Source organism: Aquila chrysaetos, chromosome 12 (genome assembly GCF_900496995.4).
Source record: "Aquila chrysaetos chrysaetos chromosome 12, bAquChr1.4, whole genome shotgun sequence".
NCBI classification, from domain to species: Eukaryota; Metazoa; Chordata; class Aves; order Accipitriformes; family Accipitridae; genus Aquila; species Aquila chrysaetos.
The window spans coordinates 10,374,047-10,400,971 of NC_044015.1; the positions used below are offsets into that span (position 1 = coordinate 10,374,047).

The 26,925-nt window shown below is 43.0% G+C and overlaps 1 protein-coding gene across 7 annotated transcripts in view; it reads right to left on the bottom strand.

The window, feature by feature from the left end:
* RASAL2 (RAS protein activator like 2) overlaps window positions 1–26,925 on the bottom strand; it is a 151,263-nt gene that overhangs the window by 15,091 nt on the left and 109,247 nt on the right. For 5 of the 7 annotated variants that reach the window (XM_030032545.2, XM_030032546.2, XM_030032550.2 and 2 more), the window contains 9 exons: window positions 17,440–17,593; window positions 15,777–15,875; window positions 14,393–14,947; window positions 11,889–12,033; window positions 8,527–8,671; window positions 7,393–7,629; window positions 6,480–6,681; window positions 3,555–3,754; window positions 1,723–2,584 (listed from right to left, as the gene is read on the bottom strand). In XM_030032545.2, coding sequence (XP_029888405.1) covers window positions 1,723–2,584; window positions 3,555–3,754; window positions 6,480–6,681; window positions 7,393–7,629; window positions 8,527–8,671; window positions 11,889–12,033; window positions 14,393–14,947; window positions 15,777–15,875; window positions 17,440–17,593 — 2,599 coding nt within the window. Of the gene's footprint in view, window positions 1–1,722; window positions 2,585–3,554; window positions 3,755–6,479; window positions 6,682–7,392; window positions 7,630–8,526; window positions 8,672–11,888; window positions 12,034–14,392; window positions 14,948–15,776; window positions 15,876–17,439; window positions 17,594–23,594; window positions 23,718–26,925 lie in introns of those variants that run through there. The other 2 variants (XM_030032551.2, XM_030032547.2) reach the window with 2 other exon arrangements.

Sequence of the window (26,925 nt, forward strand, 5' to 3'; positions counted from 1 at the left end):
TACAGGTTCACACTGGATGCCTTAGAACTGCAAAGGCAGTTTTTCCTTCAAATTTATCCTCGTTACTGGCCTAAAAATTTCCTACACCTCCACACTAGGCTTAGTTGTATTCAATTTACTTTACCTATCAACCCCTCTATGCCGAAATGTAAAACTCACGCTCCAAAGGAGGAGACAAACACATGCACTTCAAATAATATGCAATTACTCTTTTTGGTATTACTAACTTGGCATATTAAGCTTTGCTTTGTGATTCAGTGTTTCTGATCTCCTTGTACTTTAATGAATATGAGGTATCAAAGTAGTTTTGAAGCCCGATTGCTCCTGGGTTCCCAGGCATCACCCAGATTTTCCTCCTTTCGACTGTAAGATTCAGGAGTTTGCCAAGAAATCTATACCAACAGGGATACCAGTGAAACCCTTGGCAGAGCAGGAGCTCACACTGGCAACTAAGTTCTTCTGCCAGCTTTACCTTACAAGACAAAAGCCTTCCCCCTGCACAGCCATGTCTTCACCAGCACTTTTGCCAACAGGGCTACATCAGCAAGGAGCATCATAACCTTCTGCTCCCTGTGGGTGTAGCTTCACCAGCAGTGTCAACCTCAGGGGCTGCAACTTTCTGGAGTGAAAAGTCTTCACTCTTGCCTGTGATCAGAGTAGCATCCTTCCTAGAAGGTCTTGTGGAAAGCAGGAGCTTAAAAAATTTCCTTCTGTACTAGGTAAGGTAAATCAAACATGACCATGTTTACCCTCACAGTGACCACAGAAGAAAACACTTAACTGCAAGGAATAGTGCAGGTGTTGCGTTCAAGAGCCTCACCCTGCCCAGCTGATAAGTCTGTATGCACTAGTGTGACATTTCTAAAAACAACCACCTTCTCTCTGACCTGCAGATTGACACATTTTCTACCTTTGCTGTAGTGCCAAACATTTATATACTCATTTTCTCTTTAGCATCAAACTAATTTAGGAAAAGATTTTCATACACAGCAAATCACAACAGGATTTTTTTTTCTTCTTTTTTTTTTTTTAAAGTAACGGAAGTTTGGCTTTTTGACAGGAATATCTTGATTTACAGTTGCCTATGAACAACTGATAAAGTGCATTAGGAGTTGGTACATATAAGCACTCCCGTCCAGAAAGTGTTTGCATTATTCATAGTTTGGGATGATTAATAAAAAAGCAGTATTTATTTGGGGACCAGCAATAGACTATTGCATCATGGTGAAATACAGATTTCTCCACACTTAAGAAAACTGTACTTATTTATTATTTTGGCAGCAGTTTATTCCATGATATTTTACCTTTGTTTATTTCTCTGTTTTTAGGTAGCTATGCTTTTAAATTAGCACCACAGGGCAAATGCAGTCTCACGTGGCGATCTTAACTCCAATTTGGAACAAAGCTTCTTCCATTTTTTTAATTCAGGGAAATTTTCAAGTTTTGTTTCTTTCAGCAGGCTTGCTGCTACCTTAGTAAATAGAAAACTTTTTTTTTTAAATTTAGTACAAAAGCATCCAAAAATAACAGGTAAGCTAGGCTTGCCAAGCTTGTAAGGGTAACAAGCATGACTATTCTTTACACTTGCTACTGGCCACTTGCTTAAGTGCCAGTACTCTTGATTCAACTCAATTCAGCTCAAAGGTCAAAAAGCTTTGAAGGTCAATGCAGCCATCAGCTAAACACCAAAGCAGAAAGCGCCTGGAAAATGGCTTTCCTTACCTGCTGTGTTTGTTGCCTCTGAATTGCCCTCACCTTTGGGACAGGGCTCTCTCTAGAGGATGAGGACTGCTGCCGGGACCGGCTCCCATTCTGAATGGGTTCAGTCACCATGGCTCCTGACACTCCGGACATGCTGCCCGTGCTCCGCAGGGATGCGCTGTGCGGCAAGGACTGCGGAGCTTTGGCCCTGGCGCCCAGCCCGGCTTGGTCCATTTTGCGGATCTGCGCTTGGCTGCTGCTGTTCTGGCGGGGCAGCGCGATGGGGACGTGCTTGTCTGGGGCCATGTGGCGCCGGGAGAAGTCCTCGCTCTGTGTGCTGCGCTTGGTGAAGTCCTCCATGCTGCTGTTGCTGGGTCCGCTAAGTTTGAAGTCTTCGCTGTTGCTCCGGCTCCGGGAGCTGGCAGTGCTCAGGTTCTCCAGGCTGGAGTCCACGGAGGCCTTCGGCATCGGTGGGGTTGGGTTGTTGAGATGGTAAACCGGGTTCTGGAACGACAGAGGCTGGAGGCTGCCCTGTTGGTTCAAAGCCGGGTGCAGAGGCCTTCTCACCTGGGGAGCACTCTGGGGTGTGCTCTGAGTTTCCCACAGCTGTTTGATGTTTGCCACCTGTGTGATCGAGAGCTGGCTGCCGGCCAAGCGCAAAGGCACATCGTGCATAATAGAAGCATGGTCACTGTGAGCCGTGTGAGGATCTTGGAGGTCCATGAGAGAGATGCTACGTCCGTTGGGCAAGATGCTTTCCCTTTCATCCTTATCTGAATAAGTCATGCTCTGGGTGGATGCCTGCTGAACCAACAGTAAGGTCTTGCCCCTAAAATATCCATCTACATTTTCCTGTGTTGGAGACTTCAGCTTATGCAAGTCACTGTGGAGTGGAGAGGAATTTGGTTAATTTTTAAGCAGCCAAGACCCCGAGAGATCTGTCCCCGAGAAGTCTTTCTACCTCATTTAACCTCCCACCCAACTGAAAGCTTCAAGGAACCAGATTTCCTTTTATGAGCTCTTTGTGTTCAAGTCAGAACACACTCTTCCTTAATTACCACTTATCTTTGAGAATTACATTTGATTCAAGAAGTGCTTCATCTTTTTTTTTTTCACAGGTGAAATGGAAACCATTCCCACCAAATCCTCCCCGCTTAGACAATTCTGTCTCCAGCAAGACTTCAGAGCAGTTCAGATCCCGTTTAACCCTTCACCAGAATTACGTATTGTGGGTGTCTGAAAATTCAACAGGAGTTGTGTGAAGGCTCCTGTAGGCCTAGATGTAAGCTCAGATGGCAGACACTTCCACGTGACAAAACTGGCCCTCATAACTGACAGCACAGAAACTACTCTGAGACCACAGTATCCAAGCTCTTTGGCAGTTCTGCCATGTCACAGCTTTTTGCTTCTGATTAACAGCTATTATGGTGTGAGAAACGCTGCACTAAACAGAGGAGGGACTATTTTTGCTATTTCACTGGTAACAAGTTCCACCTACAGCCCAGTTTTTCATCAGCAGTAAATAAGTGGCGTGATCGCCAGAAGGAAACATTATGGCTGACTATGCATCTGGACACTCAGACTGGCAGTAAATTGCAAAACTGTTTTTTAGCAGCTGAAGTCAGTGACTCCCAGAGACACGTTTGAGTCCTGGGTAAGTCAAAAGCTTCAGGTCTCCAGTGCCACCTTGTGCACCTCTTACTAGGACTGTGTATTCCCTGTAACAAAGGCCCAAGCTCCCCGCTCCTACAGCTGATGTGGGCAGACAGTTCAGGTGATGAAGCACTCAACTCTTGAGAGACTTAACAACCCCCTTATCCCCCATCTTCCCTTGAGCTCTGGCTGTTACATACCCATCAGTGGGGTCCTCAAATATCTTCTGAAGCCCTGAGGAGAGACTGCCACTGACGTTTGGACTAGAGCTGTGCTCAGTGAAACGCCTCAGCTGCTGCTGTATGGGCGTAGGGTTGGTCATTGATTTGGTGATATCAGCAAGAATACGAGGAAGAGGTCCCAGTTTTGCCACGGTCGCCTGTAGGAAGGAATTTTCACCCTAATTGGACAACAAGCACCGCGACATCCGCCAGTTTTTTGATAACGATGCACAGAGGCGGAGGGGTGGAGGTGGAAGGAAGGAGGGTGGGTGGTTGTGTGCGGGTGTGCCAGGACCGTAATGCAGTGTTACGGAGCAGCGTAACCACGGCGACGAGATGGATGGAGGAGACGAAACGGGGTGCAGCAGACATTGAGGAAAGAAAAGGAAATAGAAAAGAAATTAGGATTGACCCCCAAAAATAAAAATCATGCTCAATAAAACAAAACTGTTGCCATTCCAATGCAAAACTATCATGCAAAGCAAACTAAGTCCAGGGTGGGTGAGGTCAAAGTGAAAACTACGATTATCTACTCATTAAAGGGCATTCAAAGACTACAGATTCAGCTAGTGGGGGAACTTTCCAGGCAAAGGGTGTCACGTGGTAAAGGAAATGCATGCCAACAGACAAGGGGATGCGGCATTCAGGGGGATCATGAGAGAATTGCAAGGGTTGAGGGAGATGGGGAAAGGGAAGGTTTTCATTTCATAAGCCTTTTGCTTTTAGCATCCGACACTGATGCCATCTTCTGTAGCACCCTGTTATCAAAACCTAAGGCATTCTTCCCTACCTAAAAGTGAAAAATAACTGCATGAAAACATCAATGATCCTCATCCCAACATTATCACATCAGGATTAAATGTGTAGCTTCTTGTTCAATTACATGTTAGCTCAGTGTTCACCAGGCCTAGATAAGAGCAGCTGACCTTCCAGCAAGGAAGGCTGCTCATTCAGGCTCTCTGTATTTCTCCCCCCCTTTGGGTCACCGCTGGTTATATCATCTACAGGGCATCTTCGGGCTCTTGGGACTGCAGGAAGAAGGTGAAAGTGCTGGAGGTTTATAAGAAAGTAAAACTCCGCTGCAAAGACAATGCTTTTTTCAAAGATATCCTTATTTTTCCTGTAAGCTGGTATTCAATCAGTTTGGCTCCAGAGAAAGGTCTCTTTACAGACGCTTTCATGTAGCACTTCTTCTGTGTCTATTAAAATCTCTGAGGTGAATTCTCTCATCATTTCCCAGTCATTACCTGCAGTAAAGCAGTATTGCATGTAACTTTACCCCTTAATTCTCTTTTTAGCAAACCACTATACCAGCTCCCAAGGGCCTGTTGGGATAGATCTGTGAGTCTAACCTACAGAAAGGGCAAAGCAGATCTGCTTTGATGGTTTATCCAGGTCTGGCTCCTCCCTCTCCTCGCTGCCCAAGACATTTACCACCGCTGCATTCAGAGAGCAGCTCACAGTAACTAACACCAAGTCCAAAGATCCATTTGCAGTTCTAAAGACTGGAGCTGGGCTTCTCTTGATCTGACGCCTGACCCCCTTGGAGGCAGATGGCAGTGTTCCCTGCACTGGTGGGTTTACCCCAATGTGTAGAAATGGAGGATCTGGTCTTTAGACTGCTCACTTTGCCTGTTTTCCTGAGGCTGCTGAACTGTCTTTATAGCTGACTTTGCTGCCTGCGACATTTTGAATGTACACTGTGTGCATGTATGAGGAAAACGGAAAAACAAGATCATAAATTATTATCAAACTAAGATTAACTAAGATTAATATATATTGCCTTTTTGAGTCAAGGACATTTCAATTTACTCTGACGCAACAAGCTCAGTTTTTTTGGTTTCTGTTTTAAATAATGTACTGTGAGAAAATAGATACCCAACAAGTAACTATTTTGGCAAACCTTAATGCAATAAAAATATTAAGAGTGCATTGCAATTCACCTCACCTCTCCAGTTTCAAAAGAAAGAATAATACAAATGGAATATGGACAAAATAATGCACCTCTAAAAGTTGAAATATGGAACAGTTCCAAGGACTTGCAAAAGAAAAAAAAAAAAAAAAAAAAGACTCACAGCTCAGCTTTTCTGGGTCTTATCAACTACCTTTGCTATCAAGGTTTTAATGATTTTGGATCCTGCAAAGCCACATAGCTAAGGAAGAGCAAACTACTGCCTTTTCTCCTTCTATAGCTAAATGGAAGCAATGCTTATTGTTGGTGATGTCTATTGCAATCAGCAGAACAGAATATGGACAACGCATATGATCCCAGCACAATACATGTCAGAAAGCATCTTGCTTTTGTTACAGGATAAAACTGAGAGTGGATCCAGGTTTTTACATGGCATCCTCTTGTACACTAAAAACTAATCCAAAGACTACAGAAATGAGAACATCTCAGCAGGCTTTGGATGAGGTCTTTAATGAGAATAGTTCTGCCTGGCCAACACATTACTCCATCAGAGCTGGGCAGGGTAGGGCCTGGTGTGCAGCAAATCACCTCCATTAGCATCAAAAAGGGCACTGCAACATTTTCATTTTCTGCCCAAACACCCTTCCTTTTTTCCAGCTCACTTATGAGAAAGGACCGGCTGCTCAGGGAATTCCAGGTATAATTTTAAGCGCTACCCTCTCCACCATTGAACACCCGGCCTTACTTAAGGCTCTGCAAAGTGTTTGCACTACTGCTGAAGCCCAACCACTTCACATGCCCCGCTTCAGGCCTTAATCTGAAATCACAGAAAGAACAGTTGTGAAATACCACTATCAAACATTCCTCTCAAAAGCTGTTGAATAAGTTCTCCCCAAAGCAGGCTTCAGCTGCTCCCTTGATGTTTCCTAGTGTTTACTGTTGCTACGATACAATCGCCGCATTCACCCTCCCAGGCCTCCAGCCTGCTTTACCTTATCAAGTTGGGACACAACCTCCCATAAGAGGGAATGCAAAACTGAGAGCTCTCTGCCCAGGTCGATGTAGCCCTCAAATCCAGGCATGTTTGAGATGGTATCTGGATTAGAGATCTCCACGAGAAAACGCTTCATTCCTCCCCACTCATGTTCCAAAAAGTCATTCATGAAGGCCATATACTCTTCCTTATTACCAAACCTGCAAGAAAGGGGAGGAAGGGAAACCCAGTCAATAACCTCCACAAAAAATACAGCGTACAAGTGCTTATGGCCAATTACTTATATGCTTAACTTCAGACCTGCCTTCCTGAATATGTGGTCTGGGAGAAAAAAAAATAATGGACAATTTAAGAGATTCACTGCTTTCTTGGACTTAATTAAATATTAGTAATTCACCGTTCCTGTTATAATCAAGGGCTCAACACATCTCTCCCCCCTCCCTCCCACAGACACCCTTTCTCTTCTCCCCTTCTCTGCATCCCCTCCCCTGTAAGAGACATGCCATGCCCTTTGTATTATTCAGATGGGAATTTAGGAGGAAGAAAGGAGGAAAATCATGATCCTTGGTGGGAACAGGCTTTTTTTCTTTTGAAATAGCATACACACTGACATGCTAATGCATGGCTCTTCTTAGTTTTATACTGTGTCCCCTCTACTGAATTCAACATAGCCCAAATCTGCATGTGAAAAGGAGAATTTATCTAGCTCAGCACTGAGGTGTCTCAAGGGGAACAGCGTTCACATATAAGTGAGAAGTTTCCTCCTTTTCTAAAGCTGACTTCAATTTGACAGAGAATCAGCTGCGTGCAAACATGACTACCAAGCGGGCCTCTCCTTGCTCCATAGTAACCTGCAGTGACTTGCACCCCTACAGGCACAGATTTTTTTCAGTTTTATTGTCACCACCTACTTAGCAAAATTGGCGAGATTCTGAATGACTTTAGCAATAAGTGTGAGTGTGCGAGATGTCCGGTCATCAGGATACTCCTGCATGAGGCTAAAGAGACTGGGGGACATGATAGCAGGGCACAGGAAGCGGAGGAAGAGGGAGGCACTGATCAGGCGTTCACTGATGTCCTGCTTGCCCCTGCTCAGGCACTGCTGCTTCCAAGATGCAAATACCTCCTTCAGCTCACGAGGGAACACACTGAAAAACAACAAAGCAGGAAATAAAATCACACGGGTGATGAGACGCAACAAGTTGAACTGGTGACCAATCACCTGAAATAATTATCTGTGAGAAAACAACATTGGCGCTTCCCCCCCGGCCCCCAGTTTTCTCTCTCTAGGCTAGGAAATGTCATTAGACATCTATTCTTAGACCCCCATTTAATCTGGTGATACTTAAGTAGTCTTTAAAGCATCTCTTGTTCATATATGTTAAGCGAAGCCATTTTCAGACACACTGATTCGCAAGCTAAGAACTACTTATCCATCGCTATCCTGGAGCAAACAGGATGTTAGAATACTAAAACCAAACTGAACCAAACTGAACTCGTCTCCATAACTGAAATCTTTATTTTGCTTGTTAAGCTCTCTCAATATTTCGCATGTGCTTTGTTCTGAAGCAGAAGGCCCTTCTTCTTTCACTACTACTACTCAGAAACAGAGATTAATAGAAACCTCTCTCCCAATGCTTCCTCCCTGTGATCCCCTGTTCAATTCTACAATCTGAAGGGTCTGAAAGTCTTCTATAGACAGCAAAACTTTCAGCTTTTTATTCCAAGTTCAAGCTAAGCTGTTATCTTCTCACTTTATTCAGCCACAGCTCAGTATGTGTTCCCTTGGCAGCGTATTTCAGCAGAATTTCCTGTCAGGTATGGTGTGTGGGACTGGAACCCCTCAATTTGGGCACACGTTCCACCTGCAATATGGTGTCACACGTAGGAAGGTAGTGAGGAAAGGAAGCGAAGGCAGTCTCATAAGACAGATGGGTCTATGCTATTTCCTCATACAACTGCTGTTTTCTCATCTTCAGAGGAGGAATGGGTACCCTTCTAAGCAAATGACCTAATGGGGGAGAAAGGGAGGGAAGATGCCTCACCAGTAAGAATTGATAATCTTGCAGAAGGCCAGCTCACAACACATTTTCAGGTTGCTCTGATGATCTGTTAATTCACTGGATGAACATTTGCTGGGATCCACTTCACAGTTTTCATCTGACTCATACAAAGCCTTGATAAACTCCCCTGGACAAAGGGAAGAGGATGATAAACCAGGGTAGTTACATGAAAAGCCTCCTTGACACACCTTTAAATCCTCCTTATGTCTTTCCTTGGCAACTGCCTCTTCTGTTCCCCGTGTCTGCAATACAGCCTCCAGACACCAGATGTTGGGGACACGACTCCTCCCAGCTCTTTTGGAGCAGAGCACTTGGCATACCAGATCAGACGGCTGGTGCTCTGATGCTTCAGCCTCCTGTGCCCTCGCTGCCCCCAAATATAGGTGCAATAACAGGATGGCTTTGCTTGAAACCCCTGCAGACACTTCACTTATAGCCTAAAGAATAGGATTTGACTTTGTATTCAAATTGTATTATCAGCTATAAAACTATCCACAGTCTTAGAAATGAAGCTGTGCTATTTGTCTTCATAATTTCCCCAGGAAATGCACTTGACAATGCTATCTTTTTTTATTATTTCTAAATTCACCTTTTTTTAAATTTTTAAAAAGTGTCACCTTGCTCTTGAATAAGAGTAATATCTGAGTGCTAGCTAGATACTGCTAATTTTCTCAACCTCTTTTATCAACACCTTACAACATTTTTATAGCCTGCATCTTTCAAAATCCTTTGCATTTCTGTCATCCTTCTCTTACGGCATCACAACAGAAGCTGGACACTTACAAAACCACATGAATTTTCCTTTGTTTGACATACTGGAATGACCTACTTACTAGTTTTCCTCCTATATATGCTGGCACACCAAGTGATTTTTAAATTGTTGTTCACTAGGAAAACTCTTTTATTAATTCATTTAATGATTCAATGTCTTTTAAGTTCACCTCCTCAGATGATCTTGCTGGCTCCGAGCTAATGCCACAAGGCTTGTTTGTGCAAAAGAGTTTTGGTTTTTTGTCTTTGTTTTCATAAAAACCCTTAAACACCTCCCAACCCCCCGTCCCCAAATCTCAAGTCAGCAGTGTTCTTGCAAGCAAAGCAGGCAGCACATTTTCTTAAGCTTTTTTTTTGTTGGGGTCCAAAAAATTTCTGCTGAAGGCATCTAGATCACTTATTTGCAAAACTCTCGGCATAGCTTCTGTTGAGCCAATTCTGTTTTAAGTGTTGTTTACTGGATAATTTTTTTTTTCCTTAAACACATTTGAAACTTACTCCTTATGGTCCACAAGACCCTGCCTTAATCATATATTAAGATGCTCTTACAGATGTATTAAATAGCTAACACCAAGTGTAACATTGTTAATCCTTTCAAAGAACATGGCATCTGAGCAAAATGACATTTAAAACTTGACAAAGAATTAGATTGGTATATTGTCATCAGCAACCTTGCCCTGAGCTACAGAAAAGCTGGATGACCTTAGGGGGATTTTCCATCTCTCATGTCTATGATTTACAATCTTATCACTCAGCTCTAAATGATGTATTAGAAGTCATTAATTTTAGAATATTTTTATGTAATTACTGCACATTAAGGGGCTTACAGTCAAATGTAATATACTGGTCCCACAGCTGATTGTTCAGTCTGCTGAAAAGCATAGCACAAAGTAATATGCTGCTCATTTCTCCCTACTAGGCAAGAGCCTAGGACTGTGACTTCTGCTGAGTGGTTCCACCCATGAGAATAAGACTACCAGAACAGGCTCGTTACACTTAAGAAATAGCCAAAATGCATATAATCACAGATCTGACTATACTGACCCTTGGAGCACTAATTTAGCCAACTATCTCCTTGATGACTTGCCAGTGTCTGGGATTGCTGAGGACAAGCGAGATTGCTGGGAAAGCAAGCTGCCTTTTCTTTTTTTTTTGTGAAAGGATGTGGTGTGGGACTTGGCTTGGCCTAATCTTGTTTCTCTTGTATCAATTTCCAAAGCTTTCTTCATCCAAGAAACATCAGGGGGATGGGTGGCTCATTGTGCAATCGTGGATAACAAAGACTGTGTGGAGTGGTAAAAGCTAACTGTAGCGAGGCTGTGAGTTTCCTTGGAAGAAAGCATGCACGTTTTTGGTCCTCTTGATTGCAATATTAGTTGTGCGGACAGTAATTCCCAAGGCAGTAGCTTATGACTACAGCAGAACCTTTTGGTGGAGAGGGGACAATAATACAATTATCAGAATCCACCCTGGCACGCAATCGTGGACATTAAGACCCCTCGGGGGGAATGGAGTACAATATCACAGGTCGGTCAGGCAGTTTTAATGAGGTGGTGAATAAAGAGCGCGTTGGATAAACACAGGCAGGAGGGTCCTTAGACAGTCTGCATCTTGATCTCCTGCCCTGTGCTGCTCAGTAGCCTTGCAGCCTCACCCCCTCCAGCCATATTTGTCTAAGGATTTTTGTTGGGGCAAGGTACCACTTTAAAAGGTTAACGCAAATGTTTATGAATGAATTGCTCATGGCAAATGTAAGGGCTGAGCAAGTCCAAGGGTCGCTGTGGAATGTGTCAACATTACCAATAGCTGCAGCTGAAGCATCTGGAAATGAATTTTCTTGTACTACCTGCATTCAACCCAAGCGCTAGGGTGGGCATCTCACACTTAACGCTTGTTAACACCATAGCTAATATTTGCTGTTAACTACAACAGCAAGTGAAAGAGACTGACTGGAGATGACCCAGCAATACACACTTGTGGATGAGAACTTTGGCTGTCAACCAGATAACCCGGAGTATATCTAACGCCCTAGGTGGCGGCACTTCAGCCTGAAGTGAGTGCAGGAGCTTCTTTAGCATAAAAGGAGGTTAGTGAAATATATGCTTCGCATTCATAACCCTTTCTGAAACCTCCACCTAATTGTATTGCATGTGATACCAGATTCACTTCTGACACCACAACACAAGGTATTGGTCTCGCTTTCCACTGTTAAACTATGAGTCAGAATCCCTTTTTTAAGCCTGTTTGTATATCAGATGGAACAATCACTGTTGGCCAGAAATACAACATGGTGATACAAACTTTAAGAGGGACTCAGCTATATCAAATCAAGTTTGCCTTGCCTTGGGTGTTACTTCTGCAGGCACCAAAGAGCATCTTCCTCTGTGTGGAGGAAGGGCATCAAGAGTAAGACAGCATGTATTTTGCTATCTGAATACTAGACACCCCGGCTGAGTGCTGAGGCAGTTCCTTCCCATCCCACATTGCTAGGTGCACGAGGCTTCAGTCATGTTGCAGACAGTTCAGGGTTAGCCCTTGCAATGCGAACAGGCGACAGACAGGCACTTTCTTACCTAGTGCATCGTGAAGATACTTCTGCCCTACTAACTTCAGGTACTCCTCAATAGCTTTGGTAGCAAGCGTGTTCTCCCTGAAGATCAAGACATCATGCTCCCCACAACGATCTACCTCAGACATCACCAAATCTGTCAAGAAGTCCTGAAGAAAAAGGTCAAATGGCAAGAGGTTATTTTAACCAGACTCAGTCATGCCAGGCTAACTGCAGAAGCCGAGAAGGAAGGATAAACAGAGGATCCAGAGGATTATTGAAATAATTGCTCAGCTTGGGACAAGGGGTGCAGATGCTACATGTAGTATAGGCAAAGGAAATAGCTAAGGCTCCTCTTGGGTTTATTATACTTATAAAATGATATACATCACAAATTATAAAGGGAGAAGCAAAAGTATCTCAAAGAAAACCTTTACAGCCAAGCTTGTGTTTCAGATCCTGAACAGAAACCCTCACCAGTTTATCAGTGGCTTTGTCTGCTGAAGGAAACTGTGATATTATATTTATCTTTTAATACTGAATATTGCATACAAACTTGGATTTAAAAATCCAAAATGGAAGTTAGGCACAAGCTCTTACAGCTTGGTGAAATTTAAATACAAAGAATGGCTTATATAAATTAAATTCACAAACCAAAAGTGGTTCAGGATTTGGGAAAAAAGTTAACATACTTGCTGTGGATCTATATGGCTTAACTTGAACTGTATTCAAATGCCCAGGCAAGAACTATCAGCAAGTCTTAATACAGTGAGTATCCACTTGATATGGGGTCTAATTCTACAGTAATACTTATTTCCTGAAGTGATAACTTTATGTGAGTCAAGGACACTCAGCATTTCACAAGAAATACTTGGTATTTTGCAAGATCCAATTTCAGCCACTGTAAAGTTCTCCAGGAGAGGAAGCATATTTCTCCTTTTTTTTTTTTTTTTTTTAAACTGTTCCAAAAAAAACCCCCGCCCAAAACCAAAAACACCACCCTGAATTAGGGCTGAGTGATAACTGTGACTTGCTGGTTCTGCTGCAAACAGTATCCTACTCCAAACAGTACAGAGTGCTGTAGTAAGGTTTTATAACCCCATTAACTACAGAAGCCATAACGCACTACTAGCATATGAATATAAAATATGCAGAACAAATTATATATGATAAATATAGATCAAAAATACATTTAGTACTCTTGGTTTTCAAGCCACTATTGCTGTTTCTCTTCAGCAAAATCTGAGAGAATTATTTTCACCTGGTGCAAACTGGGAACATCCAGCTGCATCACCACCAACAAAGTGTGAACTGGAAACGTACCCTCTTTGCAGCTTTAGGTTACGGCAGCCTAAGCTGCTCAATGCTTCCAGTAAACAGAGGTTCAAACGTTCAGGCACTAGGAAGGCAAACTCATAACAATAATTTATCTACCTGTTGCAGCTAGCACTGCAGGAATCCAGAGCCTGCTTTCCAGCAGGATTTCAACACAACCCTACAGGAGCTACCCCAGCTACCAGCTTCTCTTGATCAGACAAACAGCTTGGTAAGGAATGAGCTCCTATCACACACTGTCACAGAGCACCAGCCTTTCAGAGACATATGTCAAGGGGAGGACAGTAGAAAGTGGCGTATGATTACGCAAACATAGAAGGACCTTTCTGGAGCAGGTAAATTAGGCTGTCCCTTGGATGTTACTTACGGCCATCCTTCCACATCTCCAACCCTCTAACTTGTGTTTGGTCGTGCTTAACTTGCTCAAGCTGGCATTACTGGAAGAAGCTGGCTGCAGCTTGGCACTACTCACACACCCACTTGGCAGGCAGCATCCAGATAAATCAATGCTTGTTAATGCCTCTCAGAATTTCCCAAGACCTACAGGATATTCTCCTACAATCTATTCCAAGAAATTGAGGCTCACTCCAATTTCTGCCTCACAGAGAACCATCAGTGTGCACCCAGAAGTCCTAATAACATCCTTGGGGCAGGCAGGATCACCTGTAGGGATTCACCAAATGGCTGTTCAAATGCTGACCAAGTCAATGTTATCATTGATTAGCTGACTTAGCACTGAATCATCAATGGCACCCTGCCGCGCATTGTATCAGACACTTATTTATAGAAGTAATTCTCTGGTTTACTAATCTATTGCTTACTTATTTCTTATCCTGTATCATGATTTTAGAAATACAGAAAAGGTTCCTGAAGACTCAAGTGCAGGGCTTAACTTTTCAGAAGAACATGAAGTTACGTAGTACTCCTGCTTATACTTTGCACCCTGCGTCTTTAATCCTTGTATCAACTCTTAATCATTGTTGGTATCGTGCCTATCTACATGCATTCCTGGTAGATGCAACTGCCCAAATCTTTTCAAGTATTTTTGAGGCCCTTTTCTCAGCCTTACCCCATCAGGCACCTTCTGCTGTTGCTTCTGGTCATGCCAGCCCAGGCTTCCTACTTTCTAGCTGAAAAGATACCACGTATCAGCAGCGAGAGGGAGTCCTTTTGACAGAAGCCGCCTGTTCTTACCTTAGCTCTCCCAGTGCTCTGAAGAATGTGCACCAAAGCACAAGCCATCTCTTCCTTATTCCTTACGCTGATCACAGGTTCCAGCACAGAGCACAGCATAGTGTAGTTGCTGGTAACAAACTCTGCAAATTCTTTGTATTGCTCCATGGGCAAGATGGTGATGGTCTGATAACGGGACTTTATCCGAATGGAAGGTCCCCCTGATTTCCCTTTGTTGGGTGTGGGCGTGCTGACTGGGTACCATTTTTCCACAAACTGGCGACCGGTTACACTGGCCATGGGAATGTTGACCAAGCCTACATAATTGTTCTTGTCCTTTTTCTTCTTCTTCTCCACATCCTTGTAGATGTGAACTGTGATGCTGTGAAGAGGTGGGAGACCGTAGAACTCGAAGTGCTCTCCCCAGAAAATGTTATCTGCTTTTGTTTTGCTGGTGGTGCGGGCAAAAAGAGTGTCATCAAGGCACAGCTCACAGAAGTATTTCTTCTTGGGGGCCAGGTCCTTTGCCTCAATGATCCAGAGACGGAGTACATTTTCAGCTCGACGGCAGTTGTCCTGTGCAGAGGAAAGCTCTGAATCAGCTTTGATTCAAAATCCCTAAAAATTTAGTATTCTGTCTTCTAAAGCAGCAGTGAAGGGCTGCCTTTTGTGTCCAAGGTAAGGACAGAGTCAGAATTCAGAATCAGATTCTCTGATCTTCAGAGAATCAGAATCTCTAGAAAATCAGACATTTTCTAAAATAGAAGAAAAGGGCTGTCTTTTGTATGTCAAAGGTGGGGACTAGAACATTTTTCTTCTCAAAAAGCTGTACTTGAAATGGGTTAGAAAACAAACACTCTGCACAGGAGCCCCTCAAAAGCTGCTAGACTGGTGTGGCACGCTGCGTTGTTTACTCTTGTGAATAACTCCAAGAGCACTGTTAGCCTGTCCCTCAAAGGTGGCATGCCAACTATGGAGGTGACATGCGATATTTCCAGCTGATCAGTAACCTGACTCCCCTTCTCACTCTGGTTCAAATTCCGGGGTTTTTTTTGTTGGTTCCCCCTGCCCCCCAAACTGTGCCCCCACAGTAAAACATGAAACCTATGAAGCCATGTCCCATCCTTCTGAGGTGCATGGTATCAGAAATCCAGTGTGAAACATGATAAGCAGGCACTGGGGCAGGGATGAGGAAGCATGCCGACATGTATTTGTTCATTAAAGGTTTGACCTACTGCACTCACTAGAATAGTATACAGCAGCTTTTGATAACACTGATGAGCAGACTTCTCCCCAGACTAAATTAATTGAGGATCCATCTGTGGGAAGCCCTGGTACACTGGACTAAAATCCAATCATACCACCTCCATTCCCCCGCTAATCTTATTTCCACAGTTTCTATTACCTTATTCGGCTGTACTGTTCTGCGTAGGTTTTCCATCCACTTGTCCCTCTCTGCTGCAGAGGAACAACTGAAACATTTACTGCCACTGGAGTAGGTTACCTGGAACATAAAAACAACAGGCTGAGTCCAGGCAAGCCTAGGAGACATGTAAGAGGCTGCAAAAAGCAAGGAAGAAGATAAGCAATGCTTAAGCAACAAAGTAAACACGAAAAAGGCAGGAAAACAATATGGGACCCTAGAAGGCAGACAGGTTAAAAGGGCCACAAAGTGTAAAGAGGAAAAAAAAAAAGTCAGCTCAAATTAATAAAAAACTAAAGAAACATATGAGGAGCACCAGAGGCTCCTCTTAAACACTTAAACAAAGCTTTAATCAACCAGTTAATTTATTTTTTTTTAAAACACTTAATTGATCCACAGCAATTAAATGCTTGCAGTTTTCCCCGTTAAGTCCTAGAGGCAGATGATTTGGTTACTAACAGCGTAAAGACAAACAGAACTAACAATGTATTAAAATAAGGCAAAAGACACTGGAAATGGTGTCTTCAGTAAATACAAAATATTTCCAAGACTCCTATATACAGCAACACTCTAAAACAAACCAAAGGAGTTGTGCTCTGATCCGGCCCTGACACGATGCCATACACAACTCTGCTTCACGCAGGAGGGAACCACCTTGGTTTCTTTCACTTTTACGTGGCCTGACAAGCTTCATTTACTCTTTCCATTCATTTGTGCATGCAATTAAAAAGCAGTTTGAGGCAACAGCCTCAGAGCTAAGTTGTTGCCAGTTTTTTCACTCAACTCCCCAAACCTAAGCAAGCTGGAAAGTGCTTCCAACCAGAAGAATGAGACTGAAGCGAACAGGAACAGTTCCTGGATACATCCCGAGGGAGATGGGCCCCATATGCTGGTTTTCTGCCAGAGCAGTTTTCCAGGTTGTAAACAGATCTTTGTTCCAGAAGTTTAGACACATCTGACTAATCCTGCTGAAGACAGACTGTCACCCGCCCCTGCCACGACAGATGACGATGGCCTTAGATGCATGCAAATAGCACACATGAATACGCTGTTGGTCCTGCAAGGTAAGGACTGTGCTCACACAAACAGCCTGTTCCTGAAGCAAAGCTAGGAGCCACATAGTGCTGTGCTGCAGCCTGTGCTGAAAAAGCAAGAGGATCTTTGCATCCTGCTCCACGGTGCAACGGACACGTCCGCAGTTACTGAAGCTTCTCCTCCAGCAACTGGCAAACGGGCTGAGCTAATGGAAGGGGGCTCTGACTGGAAATCACATTTCTCAATTACAGTGTATTTTCTAAATTTAATTTTAGGTAAATTTGGAGAGGATGAATACACAGCTTATGAACAATAGTACGTTTCAACCATACATTTGCATGCAAACTACAAATGCTTAGATATTTATCAAATTAAAGAGATTTTTCAATTAGGAGACACAGTAATCAAAAAAGATTTCTCCCATTGAGTGATGCCATTAGCCTCAAGGACTTTAAAATCGCATGCTGGTTAGACGGCCCCCACCCAAACCTCAGGATAGCAGCGGCTGCTGATCTGTTCTCAAATTACAAAGTCACAGAACAGCATACTGCAAGGGTTCAAACCGACTGACAGCATATAATCGGCTGCGTGCTTGGAGAGCGTTCTTTACCTCAAAGCAGAAGTCTTGTCCAAGGATACTGCTGTGAAGTGGTTTGACAAAGACTTTTTCTTCTGACCCAAGATCCAGGGCCTCCACGGCACTGCCTGGGCTCAGTAAAGACTCATGGGAACGGGACTCTTTCAGCTTTGGCAATCCACGAGACCTGTAGGAGAACAAGGGGGAAAGGAAACTTTATTTTTTCTCACAATTACCAAAAGAGAGTTGGCAAGTTCCCAGAGAAAGCTGCAACTTGTTGGTGTTTATTCAGAACAACTTCTACAATTAGTCTGTAAACCTTATGAAAATAACATTAGCCCAGTAATCCCAGACTCCCAAGGAAATATCCACCTACACAAGCCTAGGAAGTCCATTCCCACTGATCTAGAAATTGTAGCTGCTAAGCCATCAGTGAAAGAACAACAGCAAACCAAAAAGTTCAGAACTTAACTGCTGAAATTTAAAGAAAACCCATAGATAGGTTTAGATATATTACTGAAAATATTTACAGCTATCTGGATCACTAGATAAATGTTGTGTATTAACAGCAAAAAGCACACCAATCTCTAAATCTCTAAATCAATGCAGAATGATAGCTACTGTCATTAGAGCAGATGACCCCCCCCAATACACTTGATTTTTCTTGATATACAAGGCCTTTATACTAAAGTCAAATATGCAAATTATTTCCCACTTCACAATGCTCAAGTCAGTTACCTACATTTAAATTTTGCATTTCCTTCTTCAGCTGCTTCTTCCAGTTTTAGCAGTTTCCAATTTTTTTGATACCTCCATTCTCTTCTAACTTCCCCTCACTAACGCGTACTGCTTCTCTTTTTCAGTTGACTGTCCTGCAAATCCCTGAGCTCTACCAGAGCTGGCACCTCCCAAATTCTCAGTACCTTTTTATCAAGGCAGTCTTCTCTTTGCCCCCACCAGTTCCTGAATACTTCTCAAAGACATATCTCTTCCTCCACTATGCTGTAGCTTTTTGCAAACAACAGCAACATTATAAAATGTGCTCTAACACTTTCTGAATTCTCCCAATTTGATTTAATGCAACATATGTGCATAGCAGGGAGCTCTGCTGTCAAACAGCACTATAAAATGTGCTCAATTTATAGGTGACAGTGGTTTCACCTGTGCTTCTAACTCTAAACTGACACCTGGACTACAAGCTTCTGCAATGAAGTCATATGATACTTTAGGCACAAATAGCATTTCTGCTTCAAAAGGTAAACACTATGTGCACACACATCTTATTTTTCCTCTAGCTGGAACTCAGTCAAAGCCTTCACAGATGACCAACAAGGAGGAAGAGCACAGAGTCACAGCTTAGCAGAAAAGGAGTTGTTTACCTGGCAGGTCTAGATTTTGTTAAGATACTGAAGCTTGTGCTGGTCCCTATGTCTGTTCAGTGATCCATGAAAGTACGTCCATAAATATGGCTGCACATCCAGCAAGTGTGACTGAGCACAAAGAACAGATGTGAAAGTAGAAAGGCATCAGTTGTCTACACATTATGCAGACAAAAGCAATGCTCTGAAACGATGCTTCCTCACCTGTGTTTGTCCTCACAGTATTTCCTCTTTTATTCAATTTCCAGTAGCAAGGCTCAGTATCAAATGGAAAATGTTTAAAAAATGTATTTATGGAAGAGTGAAAAGCACAGCTAACTCTAACAGCTTCCTTAATTTTGAAAAATAAATAGTTTCTATATACTTCCCTCTCATATCTTATACAAAGAAATCCTCATATTTTTTAACTTTAGCAAAAACAAATTCCTCCTACCCTTGAGCAATTCTGTGGCAAAACAGAGAGGGGAAAAAAAAACCCCAACCCCCAAAACATTTGGAAAAGGTATCTTCAGTACTTCTGAGGCTGCTTAACAAAAACTTGGGTATCATGAAATATACACGTAAAGCAAAAAGCAGAGTTCATCTGACTGCTCTTTTGTACAAAATGAAACGCTGAAGGTATTCTAGTAGATTCATATACGATAAGATTTATTAAACAGTAAGGGAGAACTTTGTTCCCATTTAATATATTGAATGACCTAAGTGCAGGCAGCAAAAACCTTTCATCAGAGGGGTATTACAAAGACACTGATTTCAAATGCAAAACAGCAGCACTGGTACGAATGCGTTGGCTGCCCTGTGCATGCTTTGTTATAACAGGTTACAGCAGCAGCTGAACCAACGCAAACCTAAAACCTCAGCCATGTATAATTGAACACTTGCTGCAGTTAAGGTAGGGCAAGTCTAAAATAAACACACCACAATACACCACTTTAATATCATCTCTGCAAAATCCTCTCTAATTTCTCCTCTCAAGAAAGCACTGCTGAGGTCACTTGGCTTCCATCCCTGTCCCAAACTCTCAGCAATTCCAGTCCTAACAAAATACTTCGGTGCATGATGCAGGGGAGCTGGCTGAGAGCCTGCAGCCAACTCCTGCCTTAGCTCCTTGTCAGAGAAGGAAAGCATGGAGTGGTCACAAAGAGGAAGAAGAGGGGGGGAAGAAAAATAATTACCAAATAAAGGAGAAAGAAAAACAGATTTTACAAATCCCAGTTAAGTGGAGGCTGCACTTGGAGCAAGACAAATCAAGCACACCTACATGAAACAATTGTGCAACCACTTAGCAGTGCATCCCCAAATCATAGCGGTGCCACATGTCACAGCCCTTCCTTTCAAACTTCGTTCTCTGGGCTACATCTCAGACAATAAATCCTGCCGGGAGAGGAAGAAAGGCACAAAAATCCAGGAGGAGTTCTTCCTCAGGCCTTAGGTTACAAATTTCAGACGAGCATCACGCCAGGCAGATACGCTGAGGCAAGAAGAAAAGTCACAGCCGCACCAGTAAAGAAATCTCTCTTCTCGTCGGCTGTGCTCCCACCCGGCCCCGTGGGTGACACGAAGAGGCTCCTGGGTGTGTGTTGCCATGGTGCGGCCTCCTGTAAGGAGATTAGGGGGGGCTGGCAGCCGGGAGAGGCAGCAAGCTCGGGGAGGCTGCTCTGCAGGCGTAGGAAAGGTGACCTTTCCAGAAAGAAAGAAGTCCCTCCTCTTCCTTTCCTACAACGAGTTTAATGAGACCTGGACGGTTAAAGACAGTGGGAGAGAGCGAGGCATCTTCCGAGAATGCCTCCCAACAGCCTCTGGGGACAGGGCGGGAAGAAAGGCAGGTACACACAGAAATTGTACTCCATGCCTCCACATCCCACCTTGCAAGTTAAATCTTTCAGTAGCATCTATTCTGCTTCATTGCTCTTCTAACTAGTTAGCTTTGAACATTTTGTTTTGTTGCAGATCAGCTGGAGCATGGTTAGTTTTGTTGACTCAGGGTCCTGGGGCAGAGGAATGTCTATCTGTTCGAGCAATCCCTTGAAGTTACCGTATTTAAAACAGCTCAAAAAACTGATTAAGTGGCTTAGAATTGGCACTTTATCTTCCATAAACACCACAGCAATGCTGTAAAGTTGCTGGTTAGATGCAACCACACACATTTACAAACACAAGTACATGCATTTGAAAGCACTATGGTATATATTAGATATAACAGGTATAGGTATAATAGATCTGCAAATCAAATCATTGACTTGTCCCTAAATCAGCAGCATCCCAATCAATACAGGCAGTAATTATATAGCAATAATACTCTGCTGCTTTAAAGCTTCATCTGATATGCTGAAGCTTTAAGTAACAATGAAGGAAAATAGCTTGCTGGCTTCCCTTTTGCACAGAGGCACAGTTAATTAACCAAGGCCACTAACTTACTTCCCAATGTCCAGCAAAGGGGCTGGATTAACAGGGTCTCTCCTCTATTAGGTTGGAAGCTACTGGTAAAACGACTGTTGCTTAAAGTCTCTGTTAAAAGAGAGGTAATCCCAGAGAAGCAGATTACTGTAAACAGGAAGATCGCACATGCAAAAGGTGGGGGAAGGGTTGTTTGTACAAATCTGTTTCTGTTAAACAGCTCCATTAACAACACAAATCCTGTTTTAAATTACAATTAAACTCCAACGATCAGCTTTTTTTTCTGTGCTGCTTTTTCTATCTACTTCTGCATACAACAAAAAAATTGCAAAGGACAACATACAAGTTCAGAGCAAATAGTTACCAGCAGCATCAAACAATTCTCACATAGGTATTATTCTCCATAATTTCTTTCCAACAGGAAAAGCAGGTGGAGAAGGAGCATGTCCGGGAACATTTTAAACTTCTCACCACTTTTCACATATTTTGGAGTACTGGTCTTCAGAGCTGCATAATTTCCTTCTAAATCAGAGGCCAGCCAATGCCCCAAACCACTGACCTGACAGCAGCATGAGACTGCTACTGAGAAAGACCTCTTCAACAACACCATCTTGCTGGCCCAACCCCAAGCTGACCCTCTGTCCTCGCACACCATAATTCAGTAATCTTCCACTACAGGAAGGTGTCAGTTGTAAGCCGGGAACTAGAAAGCTCTGGCTTTCAGTGGTCGCCCATGGCACACATCAGCCTATTAACTGACTTCTATTATATTCTACTGTCTATAAGGCATGTAGGATAAAGGGTTAAAATCCTAATTGCTCTGGTTATGAAGCTCTCCTGCTGATTTTGACCTATTTAAAAGCCAACCTACAAAGCACAAAAGACTTTCAATTACTGAGCTTACCAGAGAGAGCACTTGGAAAACAAGCCTGTGGACATCAGTAATCCAAAAGATAAGAAATAAATGTATAGAAATGAACTACCGAGGACCAGAATCCCATAATCTGTTTCCTTTACCAAACTGGTGTGAAGGCAAAGAATTCTGAAAAGCATTTTTTGTTCAGCCTAAGCACCCGTCTAAAGCCATGTCTCCACTGGTCTTATGCGAAACTGTACGTCTGCATGCTTCAAATAATTCCAGCACGATACCCGTGTGTTTAGAGACAGTCCCCGAGATCAGAAAGTTGAATTCAATACTTAGCCACTCGCAAAGTCACAGGAGAGAGCTTGGACTGCAATGCAGTGAACTTTCTGCTCAGCGCTGCTATTCGAAATCCCAGCCCTGCTGTACTGGACCCTAATGTCGGCAACATCATCTGCAACACAGGTGCACTCTACCCGTGCTGCAGCATCAGGTTTCCCCGTGCAAGTGTTCATTTTGTAGGCACCACACCCCGCTTCATTTTCCAACTGCCAATTAGCAGAACATCCTATTACTTGGTCAACAATTCTGCAAGTCTAACCAGTTTCATTATTAATATTTTTTTTTTTTTTTAAACAGAAACTCAGGGTAACTTGCTTAGATGCAAGTTCTACTCAGCTGCAATTAAACGTTGGCTTTTTCTGAGCATATTGCTTCAGCCTTCCATTGAGATTCTAGTCTTTCTTGCAAGGCCCTACCCAAAGCCTCATTGTTTGAATCCTGGATTTGCAAAGCCCTTCCCTGCCTACCTGCTCTCCCTACAGATCACAGCTTGTCTAACAGGCACCTCATACGGTGCAGCCAAAGAGGCTGCTGAATTTCACAGGAGTAGCGTTCTCCTCACTCTACTGTAACTGTGGTCTCTGCTATTAACGTTTCAAATTCTTTTGTTTTGCTGGACCAGAGATGCTTAACCGATTCAGTTTCATTTCACTGCTAAGTGATTTATAGGTGAATGCTATATGGAGGAGCCCAGGGTTTACAGAAAAAGCATCAACCATTAAGAAGTATGTTTTTATAAAGGGGTCAAGTAAGCTTGCAGGTGAGACAGAGCAGCCTAACACCAAGGTTAAGGTTTACGACAATAGGTTTAACACTGACATCTTGTTCAGTTTTCACTGAAAAACAAACAACTGCATGAGGACCGAAAAAATTGGCTGAAAGAAATATGTTCACCAAAACAGGAGTGAGATGTCTCTCCGGAAACAAACCACTCCTCCCCTTTCCCCATACTCCAATATGCAGATAGAAACAGATACTCTGAATGAATACAAGCTCTGAGCGAGTCAAGCCTTAATAACGCATTGTGTAACACAGATTTTTATCCTTACATCTAAATCAGGATAAAAATCACCCACCTTTTTTTGAAAACCAGCATTAAATTAGAATGAACGAATACGAAAAACACGACAAGATTTGCTTCTATTATTGATATGATCTATGCTATTTTCATACTGCAAAGAAACCAGGAGGGAGGAGCGAGAACTTACCGAAAGTAGAAAAAGCTGTCGTTTGAGCAGCGATACCGTTTCACCATGAACCCCAGAGCCATGGCTACCCGCTTCCCTGCAACCTGCTGGAGCCCATTCTGAGCAAGCACACAACGGATCCTGCGCTCGTCTACTACTATCTGATAATGCCATAAAATGACTTTTAGTAAAGCAGGAGGATTCCCACGTGGCAGTAAATCCCAACAGGGCAAAACCCTCCCAGCTGTCTGCAGAGCTTTATTGCAGTCGCTGAGACCATATGCAGCCAGTCTCAACCATCTTCACTCCCTCACCATAAACAAAACTGAGGAGTGAACTGTCGGTCCACTTGGAAATACTCTCAAATTCCTGGCCGCAAACTGAAAATATTAATTTGGTCTCTCCTTTCAAATGTAATTTTCCTTAAGTCTTTTCTCATGCTTTTTTAATATGTTTTATATATTACTGACACTGAGAAAATGTTAGAGACAAATGTGTGGGTTGAAAAGCTCAAAGAATGCAGTGGGAAGCAGGCTAGAAAAGCTGTGAAAGATGATATGGTAATATGGTGCCAGATAGCCTCATGGCAAGAGCTGTTGATAACCCGGTGAGATGCCACACTGGCCACATGTCTGAAGAGCTTCATTCACATCTGGCATGGGTCACAACCGAGCAGAGTCTAAGTGTTCTCACATTAATGCCTTGTAAAGACAAAACACAAGTTTTCAAGTACAACAGACCACCCAGCAAATGACCTGAACCTGGAGTAATAGAAGTGATGCGAATTACGGACTGAGAGGTTGTGGATTTCTACAGGACATCTGGATGGTGACCCACAGTGGGCTCATTTCTGGAGGACCACTGCAGCTCTCTCCTCTCCCCATTCACTAACCCAGTCACACTGAAACAAAGTTAAAAGCCAGAAAAAGTCGGTTGGCCAATTGCTTTCCGCTGAAACAGAAAATCTGATTACGAAAAAATCTGCAACTTATCTCCATCACTCCTTCCTACAGCATTCCTGAATCCTTTCTATTTTAAATCAACTCTGAACAAACAGCATCCATCCTCTGTCACCATCTGGCATGGCATGCAGTGTTACAGTATCCCAAATCTTGATGTGCACCAGGATAACTGATCTTCCTTACTCTGGAATTTTATAGGTATTTATCTATGAACATCTCCTGTTTCTTAACAGGACCCAAACACCTCAAAAGCACGAGAAAGCAACATGAGAGCAGCCTCTATTTCCTTCTAATCCTTGCAGGGTTTTAATTTATAAAGCTATATAATACTTTCTTTGAAGGCAGGGCTCTTGTATCTGTCAGAGCAAGAAAAGGTAGATGCTATCAGTCAACCTGGCCCTGAAAACCTGTGTAACACCATGACATCATCTAGCATCACCTCCTTAAAATGGGAAAGGGCTGACTCACCCGGGTAGGACAGGAAAGTTTTTACTGCAACAGATCGAGACTCATACAGAAAGCAGGGAGAGCAGAAGGTGAGAGAATGGCAATTCCCTCTCATGAATTAAGAGTCAGCTGCTATGTGTTATCTTCTTTCAGGCAGAAACAGTTGTTGCTGATTTGTCCCATTGGAAAAAATCCCAAACAGCAGCATAATTCTAAATACAAATCAATCTTCTTAGCCTCCTCTTTCCTCCAGCCCATATCCTCCCAGTATACTAATCTGTTCCTCATCTTCAGTGCTTCATTCCCACACAGTTTCTGAGTTGTTTTTCCTGCTGTTCTACCCACCAATTGCATTTTTCAGGCACCCTTAGATACAGAGTGAAACATATGGGAGGCAAGGGAGAAATTATTGGCAAGTTTCACTTCACAGTGGAACTGAATTTCTTTTATGGTTTTATTTATAAAATGCCATTAGAAAAGTAATAGCTCTAACCATAAACTTTCAAAGTTGGTATATTCAGTTGGTGCACTGTCTGATTAGACCACAAATGCAAAGAGAACTCCATTAAACCTTCAATCTTTCCAACAAAAGGTAACTACAAGGTTGAGTAGTGCTGTTACGCTTTCCTTCCAAAAAGAACTTGTCAGCAATATGTGACCCTCACCTGCAGCATGAAGCTTCAAACAGAGCTTGAGGTGAGGCTTATGCTTTTGAACAGCAATACCCATTTGTGCAAAGATTTATCTCCAAATAACTTAATCTCAGCTTGCTTTCCACATAGCTTGGCTGCTCTCAAATGATCTCCCTTGCCTCCAAACTGTTGCCCTCTGTCCACTTCAGCACACGTACCTCGGAAAGGAGGAAGATCTCACGGACTGGTATCAAAAATGCTTCGTTCCATTAGTAGCAAATGATCGTACCAAGTCACAAAAACCCCCAAACGCTGTCCCATCTCCTGCCCTACAGATGCAAGATGCATTGCTATAAGGCTAGTGTAGAAGGCCAAAGGAGGAGGGTGAGCGGATGGAAAGTAAGGAGCGACCACCGGCTTGTCCCTGTCTAACATCCTGCACATCACTGGCTTTCTAGGGCTCTGTCCCCCAAACCTCTGCCTGGACTCTGCCACTGGAACTTCTCAGTTAATTTGCTCCTGAATCCTCCTTTTTAAATCCATGCCAAGGAGACTTAAGAGGACTGACAGAAGAGACCAGCCATGCCTAACGCCATCACTGCATGCAATGGATTTTATGCTTTGCAAGCCATCAGAGAAAAATCTACATTTCATTCAAGTCTAGTTGACAATTTGTGCCCATACTGGCAGGGAGTAGAGGGGGGTCCAGTTTTAAAGAAAAGGCAGCTTTGCTGTGCATAATATCATGTCTTAAACCAAAGTTGTAGGATTAATTATAGCTAAATTTATTGGCTTTCCCAGAACGACAGCATTTCCCTTACACTGCAAAAGGAAGTATCATCAGTCCACATTCAGCATGAGTACCAAGTTAGGGAAAGAAACATATATTATTTACAGCAAAGAGCTTTTTGCATTACAAAACTTCAAGCAAAGCTGGTTACAAACAATGGTAAAAATAACAGGTGCTTTATCACATGGTGGCATTATTTAACATGCTTACGCTCACTGAGTTGCTTTTTATAGCCACGTTGCAACTCCCTGAAAACAGGGATTTATAACAAAACTTGACTCAAAACAGACTGGGTGGCCATTGCTATGACTATAGGAGCAACATCATCCACACCATTAGTCACATTCGGTAAGCAGCAGTCTTTTCTGTAACTCGTGAAGTTAACAAGACCTATAACATCCGAAGCCTTGCTATCTCCATGATTTTATGGTGCTGCCTTTCAGATGGAGAAGATAGCACCATTGATTGAAGCAGCACAGCATGACAGATACAACTAATGAATTCAACTCAGCTAAAGGAGA